Genomic DNA, 21022 nt, shown 5'->3' with positions numbered 1-21022 from the left:
GTTAGCCTTCTCCTCCTTGCCGTTCGAACGACCGCGAGCCGTGATCATGCTGCGAAACTTCTATCCCGCAGCCGCGCGAAATTGAGTGAGGAGTATAATCAGATTCCTTGTAACGAATGTTCGGAAACTGGTATTTTCGGAAAAATGTTGGTAAAACTTGTTTTAATAAAACACATGCCGCGCAAAGCTACATGAAGCAGAGAAAGCTGTGTATTAAAATTAACATTCTTTCCAGGAGTAACGAAAAAATATTTATTTTTTGAAACATGCGTTATATAAAAAAAAGTAAAAATTCATGATTTATTCACGCCGTCAAAACAAATAATTTGATAAAGGTAATAACAGTAATAAATAACGAAATTCATAAAATATTTCGAAATTGTGTGCGAAATATATTTTGGCAGAAAAATGCTGGAAGAATTTTATCCGGAGTCACATTCTAACAAGTTGCCGTATGAATAATGTAATGTAGAGAACTTCATGAGTTGCTTTGTTTTGTAACAAATAAAAAAAGAAAAAAAAGAAACCGCGGAAGCTTAAATTATATGTTTGCGACTGACGTAGTGGATGATTGTTATCCTGGAACCAATCTTATCGACGGTCGCAGATGCACCCGAGAGCCCGGCGAGAATACGGAGAGACTTCGCCGTTTTCAAGTTTTCATTGTTTTGCGCGTTTGCCGTCGCGCGCGTGACACGAAATCGGGGCGAATGGTCGTGCTCGAGAATTTCGATCGTTTGCAGCTGTGCTCATTTTCTCTCAGCAGCAGATGTTCTTCCCGCAAGGCTACGCTCGCGTGCACGAGGTTGCGCGCATGTACATCCCTCTCGCATGGTTATTTTACAACTTACAGAAATTTACATCGCGACGCGACGCCGTAATAATCGCGCGGATATCCACCTAAAATTCTATTGTTGATACAAATTAATCGCGCGTGTGCTCAATGAAAGCAATTGTCGATGCGAGCGTGCGGCGGCTCTTAATAGCGACGCACCTCTCTCTCTCTTTTTCTCTCTCTCTCTCTCTCTCTCTCTCTCTCTCTCTCTCTCTCTCCTCTGTAATTGAAAACTTAAAACAATTTCATTTACATACGAAAGCACTTTGATCATGCCAAAGTCAACAGTGCTGTACAAGTTTGGCTTAACTCCGCACCTATTACTAGGATCCCCCTGGATGTAATTAAAGTGACGAGACCGAGGAGATGCTCTTGTTGTTTTTTTTTTGGTTACCTGTAACACGATTTCGAAATGTTTTGCTCAATTTCGCGTTATATAAATTCTAATTTCCGGTTTTAACGAGAGGTAGCTTGCGCCCACGAGCAACGCGATATCTACCTAAATAAATTGGTGAAAAAATGTTTGGCTGAGCATTTAAAATATATTTACTGTAGGAAGATTATTTCGAAGTGGAAACGCAAAGTTGAGAAAGATAAAACTTTGCGAGTTCTAGCTCGGAGCAACGTTCGCGTACAAGATGCGGAGTTAAATCCTTAATTGCCGGGTCGATGCTTGATTGGATCAACTCAGTTCGTGTTACGCGACTGATCCTATATAATCCTGGCGACCGTCGTATATATTTGCATTATATTACACGGAGAGACCGGCAAAACATTTCGTCGAAATAGAATATTTGGTAAAACGAAACGCGCAACCTGACCGCACAATTAGTGCCGTACGAGGGCAGAGCTCGTATAGAAAATTTCAAGAAAAGCGGTAGAGCGGTAGTTGCGTCGATGAAATTGCAACGGAGTTCCCCGGGGGCACCCGTGGTTGTAGTCGAGGAATAATCGTCGTGGCCCTCGAAATGGCAAGCGCAACGACGGTATCAGCGTGGTCTGAAAATGTCGAAAACTTCGGCGGATTGTCAGCTGGCTTTAATGCGCAACGAAGCGTGTCAACGGGGTCCCATGGTATTATTACGAAGTCTCTCCCAAGCCGCACTTGTAACCATACATGAGAGCGCCGGAATGGTACCCGACACGCCCCGCGAACTCTCGAGCAGTTGCGCTCGCAAAGAGTTGATTAAAGTCACCGGTCGGTCGGTCGGTCGGTGCAACTTGTATTTTTTTTTACCACCCTCCCTCTCTCTCTTTCTCTCTTTCGTCGAACCCGAAGAGATTGGATCCAATTCAATGTTCCGCGAAAGTGCTTTGTAATCGATCGAGCGAGCAACTCTCGCCTCGGAATGTTTCTTCCGCCAGTGTCAGTCTCGCAGCGACAGGCAGATCCACCTCCGTCAATATTAGCGATGCTTGTTCGGGACGAGGCAACACTTGCTTAATAAATCGAATTATCCGGCGCTCGCGGGGTTCGTTAAAAGTCCATTTATCCGACGATCGCGCGTCGTAACGGGCGAACGTGAAATCACGAAATACCGTCTCTACTCAAGAGACGTTCGTCAAACTGACTTCATCATCGATGACGAGAAATCGACGTATCTGCTTTCAGGAGAAATTTATCTACCGCCGCTCCTGATTAATTGCATCTGACAGGATAAACTAGAAACTCGTTTGCTGCAGTCGTAAACGGTTCACGACAGTTTCGAAGTAAATTGCAAAATATCTCATATCTTAGCATCATCGACGTTTGCTTATTATCTTAAAACACATAGTAATCAACTTGTATGTTTTGCGCAAAATTGTAGTGCAAAACTCTAAGAAAGTATAGCTTATGTAAAAAATATAACAATTTACTATTTTGATAGTTTGGAAAATGCATAAAATTATCACGAACTATTATATTAATACATCTTACATGCATACACACATACATTTTCCTTTAATATCAAGAATACCCATTAATCGAGCGCGCGAGATGTGCGTGTCGCGTTTCAAGAATACGGTCGCGGATGATGCGATATATTTCTTTGTGACAAAGTAAGGGGCGAAATTAATTGCCGGTCATTACCTGGAATGCCGCAGCAGCGTCGCGCGCTTCGGTGCCATTATTCCGCTTTTGCCTGCATTCGAAAAGTACGCGTACGAAGAGTACGGATGATTTCTGCGAGTTATTATGATGTTACACGGCGGTGCCCTCGCGCTCGTGCGACTTATATGCGCCGCGACAATGTATATGCGAGAGGGTAACTGACTATATCACGGTTCGTATAATCAGCAAGCCGCAGCGGCTACACGGCGGTGGCGGCGACGGCGGTGGCGGCGCGGGCTGTACGGATAGCGCACGTGTGAAATATGCATTCGCTCCGCGAGACAATGCAAGCGGGACACTAAATTCTCAATCGCGATAACTGTACTACGCAGCGCGGCGCGGCGTACGCGTACCCGCGCGAATATAAAGTTCACAGTCGACAAGAGAGCTCGAGGTCGGTAATTGAGGGTACCCGGCTCTCTCCTTTTTTCACGCTCGACTTCCGTCGATCCTTCCTCGCATCGCGCGAGCGCGAGAGATGTGCAAGTAACGCTGCGCAACCAGCGATTAGCTGGTTGAATCGAAAAATGCGTTTTAAAGATCGCAATTACCGACGAGGCAGATTCGAAGGGGGAGAACGAGCGCGCGAGAGATACAGAGGGGGAGAGACGGAGAGTTCTCGAGAGTTATCTTAATTAATCACGATTACGCCGCGATTATGTCGCGGACGATTATGTTTGTCCTGCACTTCGCAGTCGCGTCGCCCAGTTTCCAACGGCTGTATAATCACGGGAGGTGACACAAATCCTGACTTGCGTATGATTTAATGCCCGTCGGGTGAGTACCGCTTGAATTTCGCAAATCTCAACCGGAATAACGACTCCGAGCCATCTCTTCTCGGCGATGCCATGCGCGCACCTTCTCTCTTCTTTCCCGCGAGTGGGAGCGCGATTTGCGGCTTGGGCGACTCAACGACTTGTGATAAAACGCGGCTGCTCAATGATCCGACACGACGACGATTTGAATTGATCGCCGAAGTCGATTCGAAACACGAATCCCTCCTCGAATCCCGCCTTGGCCCGTGCAACGGCCACGTCAAGATGAACGATGGTCGCGACGACGACGACGACGAAGGAAGGCGTGCAAGTGGCGTGCGCCGTTCCGGCATAGATAATGCAAACAGAAATTCCGTTATACCGCATAAAGCATCGGCGACCAGATTAGCGGACGGGGGAAGGAGAGAATGGTTGTGAAGGAGGTCGACGCGGGCTGCATTCTCGGGTGAAGCTACTTTAACTGCTACGCGAACGAGTTAGCGAGCTGCGAAACGTTAGGAGCGGGCGGGCTTATTATGACTGACGCGGACGAAAGAAGCGACGAGGAATAAGCGAGCGCACTCTCCGCGCTTTATCGCTCCTAATTCATTATTTTCCGCAGTAAAGACCCCACGAGGCTTTACGCGCATTAGAACCCCTCACTTGCGGGTCGTTTTATCGAGAAGCCGTTATCCCGGCGGTACTTGGTAATCCTATCGACTCGTCTCTTGGTCCCCCGCGCTTGGTTCGATATTATTGCTCCGCGTAGTCGCTGCCCGCCGCGCCGAGTCGCCGAGAGAGTCACTTCGATTCGAGCCGCGGTATAAAGTCGTCGGGGCTGTATCAATTTTAATGACCGCTCTTTAATTTCAGATTCCATCGGCACCGCCGATTTCTCCCGTCGTTACTTAGCCGAGGTCGCGCGCGCGCATGTCGTCTTGTCTTGTTAAGTCGGATAAACGAACAAAGTGGGGAACAGGTTTATAAACTTCCCCTTACACAATCTTGCATTATCAGGCCGCGCGTGCGTTCAAAAAAATGCTTTTTGTCCGGTTCATTACTTATCCCGGGCGAGATAGACACGCCTGATTCCGTTCCTTTCGCCACTCTATCCGCGCCCGGGAGTGCGGGGCCTGGAGTATCTAGACCATTGAGATCTTACGATCTCTTGCCCTTCCGTTCGTATATAATTTCTTCCTCTTGCACGCCTCTCTCGCCATTGCGCGCGCGGCCGCGCGGCCGCGCGAGGGCTTGTAGTGGTATCCGATTTTTCTCAGTACATTAAATTATACTCGAGGGGACTGGTTGACGGCCACGAGCCCGCCTTGACCAGGCGCTTTCAACGGGGAACATAAGCGATGCAAAGAGTGTTTTACCCGTGATATGTTGTTAAGGACTTGTTAATTACAAAAGTGGCAGAACAGGATCGGCAGATAGGAGCGTTGACTCGTTACCGGTCCCATAGAGACGCTCGCAACCACGGTCGATCGCAATCTGCCCGACAAATCGATGTCACGATTAGAATTTCCCGTGCATTCTGCCCGTCAAGCTCCTTATTTCGTATCGAGGATAATTGCTAATGGTAAAAACTGTTGAGGGATAAAAATCTCGGTACGCGTGACTAACGTAATTGGACGAACGATTGGATGACGACACGGTTGCGAGCGAAATAGGTGTCGGATGAACTAATCGTGGATGCTGATTGTTTTGATTAGTCGTCGGAAATAATTTGCCCGCGCCGAGCTAAATGTCACGCGCGGATGATGATAACCAATATTGCGCGCTGCGTTCTCATCGGTGAACGGTCCGTCAGAATTGATCGATCTATCTATATACGCGCGCCGCGCGAGAGGTGCGCGGAAAGCTCGGCGCCCGCGCGGGCAAATGTTAGATCGCAAACTACGATCGTCGGTGGAAATGACGGGCGCCGCGGAATACAATGCGGATTGCAAATTCCGCGTGTCATTAACCAAACCGCAAAATGCCCCGGCAGTCACGGTATGTAGGGTGGGACTCTCTCGCGCGCGGTGCTTCTCCCGCTGCGTGCATTATTCGTTATCGTGCGCCGCTCCGCGACACCCCGTTACGAGTGTACTTGCGTTATTCTTCTTCGATATCGCAATCGTCCGCGCGCTACTACCACCTTATTTCGCGCATCGATCGAATCGCTCGCGCTGGCGGGCCGTTACACCGGCATTGATTACACCGACGATTACACGCGATCGCGGGCCATGCAATGAAGTAACTTTCGCGAGCGTTTTCCACGTAGCTACAATTTTCTAGCGTGGCTCATTTAGCTCGCGCTCCTACGCTACCCGCGGGTATTGCACGCCACCGCGCCGTGCGCCGTCCCGACAAGATCAGAGATCGTAACTAACAAATCAGATTTTCTGCATTTTCTCAGAGCAATTTCTTATCGTATTATTAGATGTAATTATCACTTTCCTTTTTGCACGTGATTTTATACCTTTTAAAATATTTCTCTCTATGAATATTAAATATGAGAATTTATTTCACATGCTATGTAGAATTTTTTTAGAACGACATTTGCATCGGTTTTTAGTATCTTTAAACGCATCTTTTTTGTTATAGTTTACAACAATTTATTCGAGTTAGAATAGCGTAACGAAAGAATTTAATTCAATTGTTATAGGACGTAAAACGAAATTTTCTCTTAACTGTCTCCTACCAAACCAAATTGTCTCTTTTCTATTATCCTCAGGTAGATATTACTTATTCCGCTGATGCAACGGTAACAAGACGTGATGACAATGTATACAGACGTGACTCGATTAACATAAAGTATTGTTTTGTTCTCGAGCTACCTCAGAAAATGGCGCACAAAGCCTGCATCGAAATAGTGGATTTAATTGTCATGCCGGGAATATCGCGTATACCGCTTTGTCATTTTATTGCATTAACTGAAAATGAGGAAGTGCATTGCATACCATTTGTAAATTCGCTTTAATGCGCCTTTGACATTTCTCTCGACAAGTACTCTTGAAGATAGTAATACTTTGTCTTGAAAAAATGCATTTTTAAGAACCAAGATCGCAATGCACTGCGAGGATGTTGAAAATTGGCGTGTCTCCAAAAATAATTGACACATTAACAGCCGAGAATTTCTTTGGTAATTTCTATAGGACTTATAATTGAAATTATATAATCCGGCATCGTTATAATGTTATTGGGGAAGGCAAAAATCAGAATGAGACAGAAGAATTAAAAACATAAAAATAAAATGTTTTATTATTCAGTCATAGCTTTTATTCTAGAATAATATCTTTTTTGTTGTGTCGAACAGTTTGCGAAACGTGATAACCGCTTGCGAGGAAAGCTAAAGAAGACGATTTCACGTTTGTACATTATATCTCGAATATTTGCAGCAGCATTTCAGTTTCTTTGACATAACGCGCATTTTGAATTCGACTGTCGCATTTCGGATAAGATACCGTCACGTGAGGTTTGTTTCATCTTGCGCCGACTGCATCCCAGCGTTTTTGTAATGCTGAAGTTATTACTGAAATGTGATTGAGCCATCTGTGCAATGAATATAAATGTACTGTATTCCCGTTATGCATTCATAAAAATATATACGTACAATCTATATTCTGTATACGAGATTGTACATAATAAATAGACATTTTTATAAGTGCGAGACTTAAAGTCTCGTTTATTGATTCACGTACGCCTGACAGTAATGGGACCGTCGAATTCAAATAGAAATTCCGCAACGTAGATTACGTTTTCTTAAATTAATCGTTAATCGACGGCAAGCGAGCTTCGTTGTTATACACTGTTATCTCCATTTTTCTATCACTCTCGCGTTTTATAAAACATGATGCATTCAAATCGCATAAAAAGTCTCTTTATCGATTGGAACGAAATAAATAAGACTAAAGTAATACTTTACAATGTTCGCGCGCTCAGAATTTTTTCGTTATCACCGTGGAGCGTCAGCTTTTACCGCTGTGATGCTCGTAAGCTCGTATTCCTGGATGAAATTCGTCATCAACCAGAGAGAAGAGAAGTGTAAATACAATTAAATATACATAATAATTATAATTAGGAAGTGGTATCACTGTTGGCGCAGTGGCTTGAGCCAAGCTATCTAAACAGTCGAGTCGAGTCTGGAGACACTCTCGGCTCGATATTAAGCGATATTTTACTTTAAGAATTGATCGTGGAGGAACACACACACACACACACCCGCGCGCGCGAGACAGCTGCCGAATAATTACACCGACGCAATATTCGCCCGGAAAAATCCAGGTACGGTTTGCCGATCCGATTGCGAAATTATTTGCACTAGTCGACAAATAACGTCGCCGATCTCGACGACGCCACGAACGGGCGGCATAACGATAAGAAGCGGCGAATTTTAAGCACACGATCACACCGCTGGGCTACCAGAAGCACGACGGGCTCTGCAGGCTCTCATCTCTTGCGCTCCACGACCACGGCACATACACATTCACATACGTATACGCACCCAACGTAATCGTCGCACGTTCCACGAGCCGAATAACGGTGCCGGCCCGGTCGTGATTCGCGACCGAGCGGACGACGTCCTATTTACAACGAGTTTCAGCTAACTACTCTCATCCAGACGCGCTGCAATAAATTTACAACAGAATCTGCGTGTGTGTGTTGCACACACACACACACACGCGCACACCGGATATACATTTCCGCACGAGGTGAGAGCGCGTCTGAAATTTCTTCTCACTCTTATCACACACCGTCTATGTACACGCCTTCTTATCACGCCTCGCGGTCACGCTCTATTTTATACATAAAACCCTCCGTTTGTATTTACACACTCTGTAATATATCATCGTATTGCACACCGTCCGAGTACGCGCTTTGAAGTTGCGCTCCGAGCATACAAGATACTCCAACGTAAAGCCCGTGTCCCTCCCGTTGTACCCTCGCGGCCAAGTGCCTCGTTCGACACGAACGACACTCGACGCGTTCGGATTTGACTGCAACGAGCGGTTCATATGTGGACGGATACCGTGCGCGATCCATTGGACGTCCTGTTGTTGTGCTGCCGTCGGACCGGCGGCGGTTGCCTCGTCCTCTGCGTCGCGCGCTGGTTGTTCGGCACGTCCGGCAACGCGAATCGTAACTTCTCCCAGAAGAGCTTGTCGCCCCACTGCAGATACGTGTTCGTCTTTAGATACAGCCGTATATCCGGATCGAGATCGCGCTGGTGCACGTCGCCGACCAGCACGAGGATCAGCCGGCGTCTTCTGTCCCTCAGCACCTGATGGTGCGCCGATTTGAAGTCGAAGCGGCACCATTCGGATTTGATGAAGTTTTCCGACAGCACCATTATCGTTCTGCGCGACGACTCCACTGCCTGGACGATAGTGTCGGCTATGAAGCTGCCGACCGGAAAGTCCCGGTAGTGGAGGCACAGTTTGTACGAGGGGTTGCCCATCTCGAGCACCGGCGCCAATTCCTCGGCGACGAATGCCTCGTCCTTCGAGCTGTAGCTCACAAAAGCGTCAAACAGTTTATCCCGATCGTCCCGGTCGACCTCGTTATTCCGATAGAATATCCGCACGCCGAAACGCGAATGAAACCACACGCGCAGCTCGTGACGGAACACAAAAGCGAGCATGCACAGAAGTATGACGACGAGCGAGCTGGCCGAGGTGGCCACCAGCAGCGGTAGATAATCCTGCAGGACCTGCTTCTCGATAATGGTCTTGGTGTAGTTGTGATGCATGTCGTTGTCGACGCTGATCGCGCCGGTGCAGACGGCGCTCTCGTTGCCGGCGCGCTCGCGATCGCCCGGTGCCGCGCTCATCGAGAAACCGAACTCGTCGTCCGCGAACACCTCGTCACCGAACGCCTCGAATTCCGTGACGTTATACACGCAGCGCAACACGGCCGCGTCCGCGACGCGGACGCTCGGATCGCGCGACCACTCGCGATAACTCTGCAGGTAATCGCACTCGCAGGACCAGGGATTCCCGGCCAGGCTGATCTCGATCGAACCCGGCAGCGACCATATCGCCAGGGTGGTCAGACGGTTGTTCTGCAGTTGTAGCATCCGCAGGGAGCGCAGCGGCGCGAACGTGTCGTTGCCGATCGCGGCGATGTGGTTGCGTTGCAGATGCAGCTGCCGCAGCGCGTCCAGCCCCTCGAACTCGTGACCGCGCAGCTCGCGTATCCTGTTGTCCTGCAGGTGTAGATCCTCGAGGTCGCGCAGCCCGTTGAATGACCTGTTCTGCACGATCTCGATGTTAGACGAATTGAGAAACAGCACCTTGAGCTTTTTGCGGCCGATAAAAGCGTGACTCGACACGACGCGCAGATCGTTCCCGTCTAGATAGAGACGCGTGGCGTCCATCGGTATCTGTTCGGGTAGTCGGTTCACGTGACCGCCGTTGGAGCAGTCCACCACATTCGCCGACCACGACTGATCGTGGTAACACGTGCAGTTGTTCGGACACGTCATCTCGCAGTCGCACGCGTCGAAGTCGCAGCAGTGGCACAGCGCGAAGCAGTGGGTGTCGTACTTGCAGAGGAACTGCGAGTGCGACGCCTCGACCAGCGGCACGAAGGCGTGCTCGCGGTCGTACAGGAGCTTGCAGTAGATGCTCTCGAGGTCCATGACGCGCGGCTGCACGCGCGTTTGATTCTGCCGATTGACACGCTGCAGCCATTCCATGGTGCAGTCGCACAGGTACTGATTGTCGCCGATGTAGAACTCCGGCAGCGGTCGGTCCGACGGTACCGCACTGATGCGCAACGCGTAGGGCTCCAGATTCCGTATCTGGTTGCCCTTTAAATCGACTCGCGTCAGATTCGGCTTCTTGAAGAACGAATAACTCTGCACTTTGGAGATGAGATTGTCGTTGAGGAACAGCAGCTCGACGCTCATGGGGATCGCGTTGCCGGTGATTTCCGTGAGCTTGTTCTCGCTCGCGTCGAAGGTACTCAGTTGCAGCTGCGTTTCAATCTCGAAATAGTTGCCCAACTCCCGGATCTCGTTCGAGTGTATGTCCAACCACTGCAGCCCGGTCGGTATCATCGCGTAGTCGAACCACTTGAGCTTGTTATCGCTCACGTTGAGCCAGACGAGATTCGGGAGTTTGGTGAAGAGCCCGGCGATGTCGGTCAGCTGATTGCCGTCGAGGCGTATCGCTTGTAGATTCAGATTCTCGTCGAAGGTACCGGGTTCGATGTACTGTATGCGGTTTCGTGAGAGGTTCAGGATCTTGAGCTCTTTGATACGATCGAAGACGCCCTTCGTGAGATTGCCGATATGATTTTCAGTTAATCGAAGTCCGTACAGCTGCGCCACGTGGTCGAAGGTGCCGCTCGGTATCTCGGAGATGAGGTTCTCGCCGAGGTCGAGGGTGCGCAGGAGGGGAGTGGCTTTCAATGCGTCCGGCACCGATGTCAGCCGATTACCGTTAAGATGAAAGTCCTGTAGAGACGAAGCGTTTCTGAGAGAGCCCGGGTGTATCGTGTGCAACCGGTTATTGTCCAGCGAGAGGAGACTAAGCACGTAAAGGCCACTCAACGTGGTGGCGTCTATGACGGTCAACTGGTTGTCACTTAGCAGCAATGTGTGCAAGTTGTAGAGTGCCGAGAACGTGTTCTCCGGCAGGCTCTCTAATAGATTTTCCTGCAACCGCAGTATCTGCAAACTGTATAGATCGCGAAAAACGGTCGGGTCGAGCCGCGCGATACGATTGCTCGAGAGATCCAACACCACTAAACGCACCAGACGAGTAAACGTAGCCGCGTTCACCCATTCCGCTGTTAACTCGTTGTGCGAGAGGTCTAGCACTAGCAGCCGCGACAATTCGCTGAACAAACCGGGCGGCAAGACGCTCAACGTATTGTTCCTGAGATGAATCTCCTGTATATGATCCTTGGCGTCGCTGAAGAGCTCCGGCGGTAGGCTCGCAAGCCGATTGTCGGCGAGTCTCAAGATGGCCAGCGACGTCAGGCCCTCGAACGCGCGGTCCGCCATGAAGCTGATGGCGTTGCATCGCAGGTCCAGGCTGTGCAACCTCGTCAGACCGGAAAACGCCGCGCTCGGCAGAGATTCGACGCTGTTGTTGCTGAGATCCAGCTCCCTGAGGTTCGTCAGGCATCTCGCCGCCGCGTTGAAGCGGAAACCCGTGATGTCCCGGAGTCGATTCCTCGTCAGATTCAGAACCTCCAGATTCACCAGGGGACAGAGCGCACCCTCCGGTATGCCCCACATGTTGTTCTCGCCGAGATCGAGTTTCTCCAGCTGTCGAAGTTCGTCGGTGAACGCCCCGGCAGACACGTCGAGTGCCATTGCCGACCAGTCGGTGTTGTGCGTCCTCACGGTGAGGTTGCGCAGCTCCCTGAGACCCTTGAACGCGTCGTCCGACAGATTGCCGATCTTACAGTACTCGATCACGAGCTCGCGCAGCTCGACCAGCGGCCTGAAGCTCCCGGCGCTCAGGGAACTCTGGTAGAACAGCGCGTCGCTGCATTCCAGCCGCAGGCGCACCGTGTGCTGCGGCTGTATCACGCTGAAATTCGTGTTCTCCAACTCGCTGTTGATGGTACGTAGACGGCACACGAGCGACACGTCGTCCTCTGCGTCGCCGGTCGTGACCCACTTGCATTCGTCCGGTGCCTTGTACCTGAGCGCCTTGCTCAGAGATGCACCTAGGACACCGAATATCGTGCCCAGCAGAATGGCGAGGAAGGCAGGACTACCCCGCATCTTTCCGCCGCGTTAATCACTGTTCCATCAATGTGGAGTGGTCCCCCCCCGTGCCCCTTCCCCCTAGGGGTATCTATCTCTAATGCCAACTAACGCCACTGGTGCGTCTCGTGAAACCGGCGTCGATCCATCTAAACCACCACGAGTTGCTGCGATTTCACCTCATCACGTCATCCATATCACTCTTTCTCTCTCTCTCTCTCTTGTCTCTCCTCGCCTCGGTCGACGATCGACCTTTTGCACCTTGCTCTTTGCGCCTTACGATCCTGGCGGTCTCATCCTCGGCGATTCGTCTCGTAGAGAAAGAGAACGAATCGTTTGGACAAACGATGCGCGCGCGCGTTAACGGGACGAAATAAACGCGTTCGCGAAAGAGGAGAGAAGAGAGAAACAGGTTCAGCGACCCCGAGATTATCGCCTCTTCGACGGTGAGAAAAAATCTCGTGGACAACGAAAAGTCACCGTTGCGCGGGTACGGCGCGCGCGCGTGCAGGACTCCGATAGGGCCCACGGTTCCACCAGGACTGGTTGGCGGAGGATTGTAAGGCCCTGGCGGACTCCGTTACCCTCTCCCTCCTGCCGTCGCCGATCCCCCGGCTGCCACCTTCCACCGCTCACCACTCCGCGCCGTCCTTCCTTCTCCCACCTTGATTCCTCGCCTTCTCCTCGTCGTCGTCCGTCGTCGTCGTCGTCGTCGTCGTCGCCGTCGTCGTCCTCGACGTCGTCGTCCTCGTCCTCGTCCGGTACCCGGGTCCCGACGTTCTGGCAAGCCTATAAAAACAAGACAGGTACACTCTCCAGTCTCCAGGTCCTTACAGTGGCTCCTCCGCATCTGCAGCTTCCTTCATCCACTACGTTCTTATTTCCTTGTCCCCCCTTTCCGTTTTTTCCATCGCGCGTCCTTCTCCTCTTTCTTTCTCTCTCTCCTTTTCTTCGTGCACCGTGCACTCCCCGCATCTCTCGTGCTTTCCTCATCACTCTTTCTCTCAATCTTTCTCTTTCCCTCTACCCTCTTTCCCTCCCGTCTCGATCTTCCTCCATCTCCTCTTTCCTTCCTTTCTATTCTTTCGTCATATTGCCGTTCGATCCGTCCGCGAAACCTTGCCACGCCGTCATCTGTTCTCACATCGTTTCTACGATTCTGTCACGTAGAATGGGATCTCGAAAAAGGATGTTTGCCCGATGCCTTTATGCGAATCCCGTTTCGTATTCCGACTGTTCCGTTGCTTCGCAAATACTTTTTGCGGATTTCCGTTGCGTTCTTCCGCACCTCTCACGATCATCTGCTTCTGGTGAAGACATATGTCGGTTTGCATTTTATGCAATTCAATTTTTATACATTATATTATTATTATACATATAATGCATTCAATTTTATTTTATTTACAAATTTTTTCCACGTGCGCATATATTTGTGTTTGTTAGATAGATCGTGTTCTTATTTATATCTTTTAAACAAAATCTTCATTTTTGAAAATCTTGTTCTTTAATAATCACAAAGAAAACGATAATTGATAATTATATAGAAATCGTCAAAAGAAATTCTGATTTACAAGTCTAAAATAAGATCTTATGTATGTTCATGATCTTTCTTGAAGCTCGATTAATTTCTTACAATATTCTAACATTCAAAATCCTCACAACCTTATTCTAGGATCTCATAAAAAGACATTCATTGTGTCGGAAATAGTGTGTAACATCGTATCAAGTGGTGTCTTTTGTAGGGAACTCCGCCTTTCACAAAACAGTGCTTAGTAGTTTGATCTCCCATCGTTGAAAAGTGATTTGTTACCTTTACCTGCTCGAAGTAGGGTCCCTTGTTGGCAAAAGATCCTTCGGACATCATCATCGTTTAAATCAGCGATTCTACAGGCTCCATTCCTTCGAACTTTAAATGACCAAATACAACGTTCGCATCCATTAAAATCGATTATTCGAAATAAATTATTATATCATCTATAAATTATTATATCATTTGTGTCATCGTTTCTTATAATTACTTTGATTTTAATATACATTTTAATGTACGTCTTCGTAGAAATACACGTAATGGCTCACTCGAGAAGAGCTCAAGATCTCATCTTCGCCATTGTTATTGCCGACGATATGGGTAGACTACCGATTTCGCAATTAAACGTATGTTTTATTCGTATCCATTGATCGTTATTACAAGATCTTTACCAAGGCCGCGAGGCTTGTGTGTCGGTATTATATTTCACTCTTTCGCCAGTTCCCTCTCGCCTTGGTAATTGCCCACGGTGGACTGCATTTTAGCCGTCTATAAGCGTCCGTAATATTATTCCCCGGGTGTCCGATGTTTTGCAGATTAACCATGTATCACGTGCCGTAAAACGAAACTGCAACCTGCTAACTATCTCGATTATCTCGAGTGAGTTTGCGCCATTCTTTCTCATTACACAAATATCTCGAGTTCTTCCGGGAAAGAGTTACTTCATTCCCGGAGATTATTTTCGCCGGCTTTCGAGACGCAATTTTTGGGCCCGATATTACATACATCCCCCGTCGCCAATTACTGTAACCGCTTCAATGAACGATACAGACGCATCAGGAATCTTATTGCCCTGCGCGCGCAAACTTGATTTAATCCCCCGCAGGGGTGGGATTATACTAATCGTTGTTAATTTACGAGTAATTTTGTTACGCGCGGAAATTTATGAGGCGAGCGTATCTCTAATTATCATTAACGACATTAATTTTGCGAGTCGACGTTAGTTCGATATCTTGATAGTCCCCACGAAGATTAAACATTAACGTTTTTAATCCCGACGACTCGGGCATTCCGTTATCGACAATTACATAAATCCAACTTCTTTAATCTCGGCGGTAGCCGGCCCCATACCGATAAAGGCAATTTCCACGACTTTACGGGGACCGTAAGCACCACGAAACGATTCTTTTTTGTCAGGTTTGATTAGCGATGCGATGTGAATGGACCTTAAGCAGGAGGATGCCCCAATGGCCGCGCCGCTGAAAGGTGGCTAGTTGGCGGCCGGGATCGGCGAAAGCGGTCAGTGATCGCTGGGGCCTCATGCCCGGGCCTCTCGTTGCTGACGATCAGGCACCACTCCGGCACCTCCTTTCCCTTTACTCTCTCCCCTCCCCCCCGCTTATCCCCCATCCCTTCTCTCAGTCTCCACGAGCCCTCCCCACCGCCGTTGCTCCCGGGGCCTAGTCTCCTTTCAACAGTGCAGGTGACGGGGCATTCTTTTAAATCTAATCAACTACCGAACCATACGTCGTTATGTACAGGGTGTTTCCGAATAAGAGGTTCGTTTAAAATATTAACAGATCCTCTCTAATCTGACGAGGCAATTTGTACGACTGTGAAAGACGCGTGTGGGCCCAGTTGTACGCGCGTTACGCGCGCGTTGGAGGTCACGAACATCGATATTTGCTCAAGTTTCATTAATATATCATGACTCTTCATATAAACACACGTCTTCTTATGTTAATGAATTATTATTATTAAATCATGGTAACAAGTTTTACGTATCCCTTTTTAAAAATAATATTTCACCACGTTAATAATTGGAAAAAGTAAAAAGTAAGAAAGTAATTTCACTTTTTTTTTTTTTTTAAATAACGAAGACAATAGTTGCGCCAGAATTCGGTATTTCGTTGCAAGCCTGTCACAAAAGGGACATCCTTAGCTCGACAAGGCGCATGTAATATACATCGGAGCACCCTGTATATGACCATACGGATGCTCGTGTGTCTCGCCTTCACGATATCGAAGCACGCGATAACAAAGAGCGTAGGGGGACGCCGATGTCGTGCATTCAGAAATCATTACGCAATCGGACCCGTTGTATCGTGAGCTCGTTTCGGACCTTCCGTTTTCCCAGCCGTGCGTCGATTCGAGCCGAGCGCGATGCTCATTAGCTCCGAGCAAGGAAATCAATCAAAGACGTTCGGATTGTTACGCGTTAATGGTGAACGAAACTACCGGATTCCGATCGCCGGCCTGCGCTCCTCGCTTGATAAAGACAGATGCGCGCTGGCGCTCAGTGGATGTCTAACTGTGTAATTCCGCTGTTACATAACAATGACTACGGCTATCGCCGCGGTATGCGCTAATTGTAAAAATCATTGATTGATGGATGGACTTTTCTTCTCGCCCAGAACTGACTCGGACAAGGCAGAATTAAGATTTAACGTTACGTATTTTGATTGAATAAGAAGACATAATAGTGCTAAGCAAACTATGCATGAGCGATAGAACTACACGCCTCTAAGATTTTCTCACAAACGTATTTCATTTTAGATCATTGTTTCTGAGAGAGGAGATAGTCTATCATAGAAAAGATGTTTTTATTTGAATTAAAGAATGCTGCTATTTTTCAGCAAAACTCGACGGAGCTCAAAGAAACACATAGTCAATTAAAAATTTATTTATTTGATTTATTTTTTCTTACAGAAACTCACAGTTTTTCTATGAATAGCATAAAAATTTTAAATGAATTCCAAGATTTTCGCATAAAAATATGAGTTTTGTAAGGTTATTCATAACAGGAAGAAAACCTGCCGGAATTCATAGTTTATCAGTATCACGCCAGACTAATCGTCGGCCAGACGAGCATACTCGGCGCTCGCAACCGAGCTATAAGCCAGAAGCGCATTGCAAATCATGACGGTCTAGAATTTATGTTCCGATATGTTAGTCTTCCGCTCTTTCAGAGATGGTTTTACGGTAACGCTGATAAGAGAGAGATTTCCCGAGTACAACATACATTCTTCTCACGATTCTTTCCCGCGGGAGAGACTAATGGATTCTCAGTTTCCCCGTTTATTCGTATAATCACTTAGTAGCCGCAGCCGCTAATTATCGCGACTTGAAGTTACAGAACCGCCGCGCGCCGTGGAAAAGATCACGGCGCGATCTTGCGAAACCCCCGCAGACACAAACCGAGATGGTTTGTTATTGTGCACTTTCACTCCGGAGAGCCCCGGCCTAAGTTTCTTCCTTCTTGTCCCAGGAGCAGCAGCCTCCAGGCCGTTTATTGTTTTCAGGTGGGCACGGAATCACGATCCGCCGCGCCGCGGCCGCGATTCCCGCCGATGATCACCTGCTAGTTTCATCTTACAACCCTGCAACACGTTTTCTCCTGCAACCTTTTTCGAATGCATTCCACAGCGATTGCGCGGTTCGTCGTGGTCGACTTTACCGGCTTTAAGGAAGTGATGTTGTACTGAGATCGAACGAGAATACCGTGACGAACAAGAAAATTTTAAATTAAACTATTTTGCGTATCGACGCGCGTATTAAATTTTGCATTATTCCACCGTTAAAAAAAAAAAAATGATAAAGGAAGGTGTGCGAATGAATCAAAAGAGCGTTTAAGAATGTTTTGCTCGATATAGAAGAAATTTCTTTAAATAAGCGCCTTTTTACGTAGAGTTTATCAACGTATTTCATCTCCGCGTAACGAACAGGGTGCAAAATGCTTAAGAACGGCTCGTAAAGCGACTACAAAACAATTTGACACGTTGAATCCGCTATTACATAGCCCGTTAACTCAATTACCATCCACTCTTGTGTCCATTACCATTGTGCTAGAGCGCAGTGTTTCAAACGCGACTCTCTCTTTCTCTCATCCTCTCGCGAGTTACTGTTACGTAAGTAAAATGTCTATATACTTCCCGCGGTATATTTAGTCTCAACGCGCTATCGACCGTTTTATTGCTCGTAAAGATAAATCAAGGTACGCGCATGACTTAACAATTAAATTGTCAGCAAGAAGGGAAACTCGTCGGATCTCCGGAAAAAAAAGAAATGGGAGTAAATCTCGAAGCGGATATAGCGTGGCAGTGCAAATTGGCGCTCCTATTGCGCTCGCATTACTTCAACGGAGTTTAACGTGTGCAGCATGTCGGACAGCTCGGAGACTAATATAAAAGGATAACGTCTTCTCACGTTGAGAAAATGTGAGTCAATCAAATGAGAAACTATCTAGTCGGCGGCAGCCACCTGCGGGTCGTACATTTCAGCATTGAAATAATCATAGGAATAATAATTTAGGGAAAAGATCGAACACTTCTCTCCTCATTATCACTTTTTTTTATCAATCGATAAGGAACTTGTCAGCCGTCATTATGATAAGGTTTATTATCCGCGCGCGGCGCATCACGAGGATAATCAGCGCGTATCAATAATCGGTGTGGAAAATTTATCGCTCTTCGAACGCGCGATCCCGAGAAATCGTTTTCCGCGTGCGAGAGCTGCTCTCGCTCACCCATCTCTCTTTTTCTCTATGGATGGACGGGCGAGAAGAGAGAAAACGAGAGGAAGGCCGTCGTTCCGGCGGCGGAGGTCTAACGCTACGGTCCCGAAGAGAGACAGACGCATCGGACAAGTTGCTGATGTACGGGAGGGTAGAGGGAAAGAGAGGGCGAAAAGAGCGGCGTGACGGAGAAAACGTGCGAGAAAGAGAGAAAGAAAAAGAGAGAGAGAGAGAGAGAGAGAGAGAGAGGGAGGAAGGGAGAGAGAGAGGGACCGGAATGTGTAGGAGGGAGAGAGAGGAGAGTACGAAAGGAAGGAATACGACGGCGATCGCCTGTAATCGAGTTGACCGTGAAATTTTCATTACACCTCTTTTGAGTTATGCATATAAATAAGGAAGGGAGAGCGGGTCGGTGCACCGGGAGCGAAGAACGTGGCAATGCCTTTGTTAGCGGAAGGTTAATGGTGAGGGACCCTCGGGTGTCTTACGACGCTGACAGCAGTCTCGTTAACGATTACGATAACTCCACGGGCTCCTCCGGGATGCCTAGCCGGGGCAACTGCAGGCAACCGCGCGCCGCACCGGCGAGGCGACCCAAGGCAATCCAGAAAGGAGGCGCACGGACTGGTTCATGGGCGAGGGACGAATCCCACGTGTGATCGTCCCCAAAAATTAACGAACTCGGGGATTGGGTTATCGTCCGGTTTAGGTGTAAACCAGGACCGATGATACCTTTGGCGCAGTTCACTTGTCTTCCCCCTCACCTTTCCCTCCTCTGCCTCTTTATTTCTCTCTGTGAATGCGCGATATAAATTGTCGCGGACAGATCCCAAGTCGTAATCCACGAAAATACTCGGATATAATTGCGGAGGAAGGATGCATCGTAAAGACTCATCACCTCCGAGACGCGGGTACAACGGTCTTGCTAAAAATTACGGCGGTCATAACGATGTTTATCATTCTCGATGACGATTAATTGGAAAAATAATTCTAAGAGTTTGAATTCCAGTATACTGAGTCCAGTGTCCGAATATGCTTAAGACCATACACAGATTTTGACCTACTGCGCGGATTATTTCTTAAGGTTTTGTAGGATGACGTTAACAACTCTAAGTCGACATATTGTACATTGTAAGGTTGACGATAAAAATTGATGACTATGATCAGCACGCATCATTCCAGTTTTATGTAATCCGAAATTAAAAACCACTTTGGGTGCATGCTCCGTCGACAGCTATCCCAAAATTAACGGCTTCGTGGATCAGCTGGGCTCGCCAAATAAAATAAGTATCGAACGAGGCTCACACAGGGTGAATCACAAAGTCACGGAAGACGAGCGTTACATAAGATTTTCATGGAAACATCATAATCATGCTTAATGGACCTCGCCCGGTGACTCGCTAATGATAATCTAGTGATATTTTTAGGGTCAGTTCGGCTTAAATTAATCCTCCGTGCCGCCTCTTGTAGAACCGCTTTTTATATACCTTTCGGAATGATATGGCGCAAGAAACTTACTAAATTTGAGATAATCCAAACATTACTCAGACTCTTTCCATGATATTTTAGTGCTCATTAAGATATTGATTATATCGTTGAATCGTTCTAATTGTTTTCAATAAAATTTAGTTTATTTGAAAGGAAATATACAGAATATTAGAAATTAATAGTACAGAGTAAATCAAAGAGATTAATTTGTTTCAATTAGAAACATGGAATTCTCGAATTGTTATAAAGCAAAAATGTAGAAACTTGATAACGATAATAGAAATAATAAAACTTTAAACATAAGTTTATTTTGTTGTAGATATAAATTTTTTGATTTTTATCTTAATGCAATTTTTTATTCGATGGTTAATTGCAAGTATACTTGTTGTTATTCAACGAATTTTTTGAAGAAGATATATCTACTCTGTAAATTGTAATTACAATCGTTAAAAAAGTTAAAACTGGTTATAAAACTATAAGTGTGTAAACACGACGTGATCGGAGATTTCACAACCGATCTATCAACGTGAGGCACCGTCTCGCTTATTACTCGAACAGATCGAGCGTTTCAAGCTTTAATTTCTCAATAGCGAGGGTCTCGTGCCTGCAGCGGTTATCTCACGATCAGTCGCCGTATTACGAAGGTTTCGTAGCTAAACAAGAGTACGTCGTCTACGAAAGCACACCGTGGCCGGAGTACCAAGTGTGCTCTCGTGAGCCTAGTTGATCTGCAACATCCGCCGCACCGCACCGCACCGTACCGTACCGCACCGACCGCATCGCATCGCATCGCATCACATCGCATCGCACCACATTGCATCGCGCCAGGGCAATCCGAGACCACCCAGAGGTAGCCAGTGGTAATCCCGGAGTTCAAAG

The 21022-nt window shown here is 47.6% G+C and overlaps 2 protein-coding genes across 2 annotated transcripts in view; one reads left to right on the top strand and one right to left on the bottom strand.

Moving 5' to 3' along the window:
* Positions 1–21022, top strand: part of LOC112453883 (lysine-specific histone demethylase 1A) — a 101410-nt gene that overhangs the window by 46463 nt on the left and 33925 nt on the right. The window lies entirely within an intron of this gene.
* LOC112453882 (toll-like receptor Tollo) lies at positions 6952–13060 on the bottom strand. The gene has a single exon (XM_025014889.1). It carries the CDS (start codon positions 12411–12413, stop codon positions 8682–8684), a length of 3732 nt encoding a protein of 1243 aa, XP_024870657.1. The 5' UTR covers positions 12414–13060; the 3' UTR covers positions 6952–8681.

Source organism: Temnothorax curvispinosus, unplaced genomic scaffold (genome assembly GCF_003070985.1).
Source record: "Temnothorax curvispinosus isolate PA1 unplaced genomic scaffold, ASM307098v1 QBEX01004747.1, whole genome shotgun sequence".
Lineage (NCBI taxonomy): Eukaryota > Metazoa > Arthropoda > Insecta > Hymenoptera > Formicidae > Temnothorax > Temnothorax curvispinosus.
This window is presented reverse-complemented; position numbering and strand designations above follow the sequence as displayed.

Bases quoted from the DNA above. Each gene is read 5' to 3' on its own strand.
- LOC112453882 (XM_025014889.1), bottom strand. From the start codon at position 12,413: ATGCGGGGTAGTCCTGCCTTCCTCGCCATTCTGCTGGGCACGATATTC.